Genomic DNA, 6,000 nt, shown 5'->3' on the forward strand with positions numbered 1-6,000 from the left:
GTGTGTGGTATGCCGCCATCACACACACGCGCTTAGCCGTGCGGTAACGATGTGCGAATTACAGGAAGGCATTCCAATAGAATAAAATTTAATGAAATGGAAGAAGTGCCAACTTCACATTTGTTTGCCAGCCAACCAACCGACCAGCGAGACATCTAGACGTCATACGCATCAGCAAACACATTCGCGCGCACACACACACACACTTACAGATACTTAACGCAATGTGTAAATGACCGCCGGCTACTAGAATGGGTTATAGTAAGCAAACAAGGGATCATTTATTTCAATTGACCTGTTTGACTGGAATTTTGGCAAAGAAGAAGGTGGACGTCACTTCATGAAGGACAACAACAATAAATTGAAATGCAAAATGAACATTCAGAAATGGAAGAAGGGAATTATATCTGATTAGAATCTATAGGAAGAACTCCGAATGGTAAGCCAACTAATTCATAAGATATTTCTATTGATAGAACATAACCTAGAAGATCATTATGTGGGTGAATTGGGCAAAAAAAAATACAGATATAAAACAGTCCCTTCTTAATTTTTTTCTTTTTAATATTTTTTTAATCTCCGGTTACTGTTTCTTATCTGTGGTCTAAGACAAAAAAGAATTTGTAAAGTCTACGCAATGAAAAATATATATTTTTTAAAATCTAAAATATATATTTTAAAAAATCCATGCCTTGAAAATATTTTTTAAAAAATCTAAGCCTTGGAAAGAATGTTTTTATACCCTTTTGCTATAATATGTTGTCAGGGTATTATAGCATTGTGCAGCCCCAAAAGTTTGTAACGCGAAATATTGGTCCTATACCCAGCTTTAAGTATACCGTCATATCTCGACTAGCTGAGTCGATCTAGACATGTGTGTCCGTCCGTCCATTATAATTTGTAAACACGATACAGGTCACAGTTATGGACCAATCTTCACGAAATTTTACATGTAGGATGGGTCCTGCCAATGAAGACCCCTATTGGTAAAGATCGGTTAATATTTAGGGGATGAAATGGACCAAATACTTAATTTTTGTCGGTTTTTGTGGTTGCTTCAGGGCCCGCAATTATGGTCCAAACATCTCGAATTTTCATATGGAGAACGGGAACGGGACAAAGTATAAGCATGCCTGTTTTGATAAAGATCGGTCAATATTTAGCGGGTCGAATGGACCCTGACTTTTGTGTGAAAAATGACAAAATTTGTATTCTATAGCGTATATATTTACCCCTGAAGGACATAGACCCGAGAAGTTGATATTATATCCAAGAGCAGTGGTTGACCTTTAAATTAATACCAATTATATTGCTGTATGTGCTCGGATGTGGGAGTTACGCCTAAATATTTACAAGTATCTCCGTATTTGTATATTATTTAGTAACCCATTATGACTCTAGAGAGCGGAACTATAGCGCTGATCGCTTTGAAATGTTCCATGAGGTTCCAGTTATGGTCAAGGATAACGCCTATAATTTTGAAGTGGACCGAAAACATTATTTTTGTGTTATTTTCGAGTCGATCTATACAACAAATGAAAGCCGAACATCACACCATAAACCACGGTGAAAAGAATCCGGACAATAGCTGTACTGAATACTCGTAATATTCGAAAAATATGTCAGTGAGAGGAAGAGGAGCTGTTTACCTCTAATCCGGAAAGAGGGTGCAAATATCACGAAATATTGCCCAGGCTCGGAATAAACATCCGCAGAAAATTTGAGTTCCGCTCACTGGTTTTAATATGCACCCTGAAAAATACTTGCACGCCTTGATTTAAAAAAATCTACGCCTTGAAAAATATTTTTTTAAAAATCTACGCCTTGAATTAAAAAAAACTGCGCCTTGAAAAATATTTTTTTAAAAATCTACGCCTTGAATTAAAAAAAACTGCGCCTTGAAAAATATTTTTTTAAAAATCTACGCCTTGATTTAAAAAAATCTACGCATTGGAAAATATTTTTTTAAAAATCTACGCTTTGAAAAATATTTTTTTAAAAATCTACGACTTGAAAAATATTTTTTTAAAAATCTACGCCTTGAAAAATATTTTTTTTTTTAAATCTACGCCTTGAAAAATATTTTTTTAAAAATCTACGCCTTGAAAAATATTTTTAGAGAAATTTACGCCTTAATTTTTTTTAATTCGACGCCCTGAATTTTTTTTTTTTAAATCTACGACTTTTTACACAAAAATTGTATTTAAAAAACCTACGCCTTAAAAAATATGTTTTCAAAAATTTAAGGTCCTCACAAAATATTTTTAAAAAATACTTGAATGCTTCCATAAAAATCAACGGCTGCAGAAGTTTGTTTTAAACATGTTTTTATATAAAATCTATCCTCGGCTGTTTTTTTAGATATATTTAAAAAAAATCCGAGTCAACTGAATGTAAAACAAAAATTGTTAAATCTGGTCTCTTCTGGTTCTTAACAAAAAAAAATACACAAAATATAAAAGATATTCATTAGGAACTAAGGATTTTTTCTATAGGATTCAATTGTCCTCAGACACCCTGACGGAATATTTTTATTTAAAAAAGTCTTCTCCAGTTGCTCAATGGCCCGAATTTGTTTCCATAGAAATGTTTTCATTATTCTTTACTTGATTTCAAAGAAAAAACTTCCCCGGCTTTAATTGATGCAGAGTACCCCCATACGTATGAGTAGCGACAGAACTTATACGCTCCGATGTCAACACCTTTGAAAAATTTAATTTTTAATAAAAAAAATCTACGCTCTGGTAGAATTTTTTTCCAACTTATACTTCTTAAAATATATATTTTTTATTAAATGCTCCCTTATATATCTCTCTTGTATTTATCGTCTCCTAACGACGTCATTGATTTTAACAACGATTCCGTTGTGAAATTTTCCGTTTATATTTTTGTTTTCAAGATAAAATGAAGGAAAGAGAGAGAGAAAGCTATATATAGTCCATCTCTTTTAACTATGAAAACATTGGAGAAGGCCACTGGAATGTTGTCACGTTTTCTTGGAAATATAACAACTTACTTTCGTTAAAACGGATACCAGTGCCACATGCCAAAAAAAAAACTTCGAAGATCAGATTGTGAAGCTGATGTGTTAATAGTTGTCGTTCCCAACCAAAAATAAAAGATAAGAGCATCAGATAAACAGATCAGATGCCTATCAAATTAATTAAAAATAGTTAAAGAGATAAAAAGTTGTAGATATTTGTTTTCCTTATCGAAAAGATTAGTCAGTTGTTGAGGTGCAAATGAAAATGGGAAATATTTTGAGGGGCAGACAGAGTCAGTGGGTCAGAAAACAAAATGTTGAGGAAATATAATTTATTTATGCTAAAGCCAGCAGTCCGATGTTCGAGTTAATGGAAACAAAGAGAATTTTGATTTTATTTGGGGAACACTGGCCTCAATGGCTGAGAATATTGGAACAAGGATGTATGGAAGTTTCTTTTTTTGGGGGAAAATATTTTTTATTTACTCCCGATTTGATTCTCAAAATATTTATTTAAAGAAAAGTTTTTTTAAATAACATTGGCATCTAATCTACAATAACAACAACATTTAAAAAAAAAATTATCATTCCAACATTGAGAAAAAAATTAGAGTTTATTAAAAACTAAAAAAACAAATTCTTTGTAATACTTACTGACACCCAGTGGCATAATGGCACTTTGCATATGACTAAACAGCTGACGATGATGATGATGGTGGTGGTGGCCACCCAATGTTGTTCCGCTGAAGAACATATGGTTCTGATGCAGGGCAATCTGTTGATGCTGATGGTGGTGAGGATGGGGATGATGATGTGACAGATGCGGGTGATGCGGATGATGAGAATGCGAATGGGGATGTGACTGTTGTGTGTGGTGGGATAAATGGTGGGTATGATGTGGCTGTTGATGGGAATGTTGCAACTGCCCCTGCTGATGATGGGTGGCGGCCATTAATTGATGTTGCCCGGCGGCTGACAAACGTTGCTGCTGCTGTTGATGATGTTGTTGCATTGTTACCAATTGCTGTTGTTGTTGCTGCTGCTGTTGATGTGTCACCTGCTGCTGCTGGTGCTGTTGTTGCTGCTGCTGCTGCGTTGACGTTTGATATTGATGATGTACGCCTCCACCTCCCCCTCCTGCCCCCGTCCCACCATTTGGTGATGTTGTACCACCACCCACTGCTGCGGCAGCCGCTGTTGTTGCTGCTGTGGCCGCTGCTGCAGCATATTGGCGCGCCGTCGCTGTGGCAACAGCCGCTGCTGCCGTGGCCGTTGCTGTAGCTAAAATGTGATGTGTAGTTGAGCGTTGATTTTGTACTGTATTTAGAGAGTGTATCGAGGCGTGTACCGCCGATTGATAGATAATACCATTATTCGACATTGCTGTCATCGACTGATGATGATACATGGTGGGTCCATTCGGTTGCGCCGAGACGGTGGCCATTGCGGTGGCGGTAACGGGTGCCAATGGCATTGCACGATAACCGGCCATTCTGCTTGATTTGTGCGCGATAAGTTTTAAGAATATTTATATTCTATGTGTGTGTGCGTATATTTTTTAACGACAGAAACGAAACTACGTTCCGGTTGAGAATAAAATTTGACGTAGTTTACTTTATTTTCATTTTGTAAAGTTTTTTTGTTTGTTTTTTTTTTTTCTTTAGTGTTTACGTATTGTTTTTCTAATCCTTGGTTCTAAATCCTAATAAAATTAGACAATAATGTAATATAATTTCTACCCATGGGCTTATTATTCTAAAATTACAAATATTATTCTTATATTACGTAGTAATTCTAATATTCTGAAAGCAACGCCATCTATACATCAAAATTCCTTTCTTATAGTAACTAATTGTGATATTCGATGGGGAGTTTCTTATGGAGTTATGTGATAAAAGGGTTTTCATGTTTCGAGAAAAATAGTATTCCAATCTACAGGCACTCTATCCTACACATCTATGTTCTCAGGGTATTATAGCTTTGTGCAGCCTCAACGGTTTGTTATGCCGCGAAATATTGGTCCTAAACCCACCTTTAAGTGTACCGATGGTCATATCCGCCTGTCCGTCCACCTGTCCATTATAATTTGTAAACACGACATACAGGCCACAGTTATGGACCAATTTTCACGAAATTTTGCATGCAGGTCAGGTTCTGGCCAAAGAAGACCCCTTTTGGAAATGACCTTCTGGTCGCTACAGAGGCCGCAATTATGACCAGAAAATTACGAAATTTTAAATATATAAAGGTTTTTTTAGTATTACTATTACCCCTCTAGTGGGCGAAAATGTCTCGCTGATCGCTTTGAAATTTTACATGAAGTTCCGGTTATGGTCAAGGACAACGTTTATAATATTCGGTGAAGTTGAGATATGAATGAACCAAAAACTATATGTTTATCAGAATTTCTAATCGCTCTCCAGGCCATCATTATATGCAGAACGTTACACATTTTACATGGTGAAGGGGATCTGACCAAATTCTTAAAATGGCTGTTAAGATGATGATCGGTCAGTAATCAATCAAAATCAAGCAAAATTGTATTTTATGGCGTAAATATTAACCTCGGGAAAACATGATTTGAAAAATATTGCAGGAGTAGAAAGTGCGGCTGTTGACCTATAATCGGGCAAGAAGGTACAAATATCGGTAATACATTACCCAGGTTCAGAACATAGAACCGCAGAAGGTTAGCTTTTAATATTTATCGATTTTTCTGGTCGCTCCAGAGGCCGCAATCATGGCCCAAACATATCGAATTTTTACGTGGAGAAGGGGATTGGGCCAAAAAACAAGTATGCCTGTTTTGATAAAGATTAGTCAATATTTAGCGGGTCAAATGGACACTGAATGATGATCAGATAATAATTTTGGGATGAAGTGGACCGAAAACTTATTTTTTGTGTGTTTTCGATTCGATCTATAGGCTACAATTATAAGCCGAACATTACAACATAACCCACGGTGATGGGAATGTGGACAAGTAATAAGAAGGGCTGTACTGAATATTGGTAATA

General features: G+C 36.0%; 1 protein-coding gene across 1 annotated transcript in view; it reads right to left on the reverse strand.

The window, feature by feature from the left end:
* Positions 1 to 3,995, reverse strand: part of LOC133338797 (histidine-rich glycoprotein-like) — a gene marked incomplete at its 3' end in the record, with an annotated part of 71,487 nt that extends 67,492 nt beyond the window's left edge. The window contains exon 1 of the mRNA XM_061546902.1: positions 3,638 to 3,995. Coding sequence (XP_061402886.1) covers positions 3,638 to 3,995 — 358 coding nt within the window. The remainder of the gene's footprint in view (positions 1 to 3,637) is intronic.
* Between the last annotated feature and the right edge of the window lie 2,005 nt (positions 3,996 to 6,000).

Source organism: Musca vetustissima, unplaced genomic scaffold (genome assembly GCF_032173495.1).
Source record: "Musca vetustissima isolate MV318-11 ecotype Yass unplaced genomic scaffold, APGP_CSIRO_Mvet_v1 utg1718, whole genome shotgun sequence".
NCBI lineage: Eukaryota > Metazoa > Arthropoda > Insecta > Diptera > Muscidae > Musca > Musca vetustissima.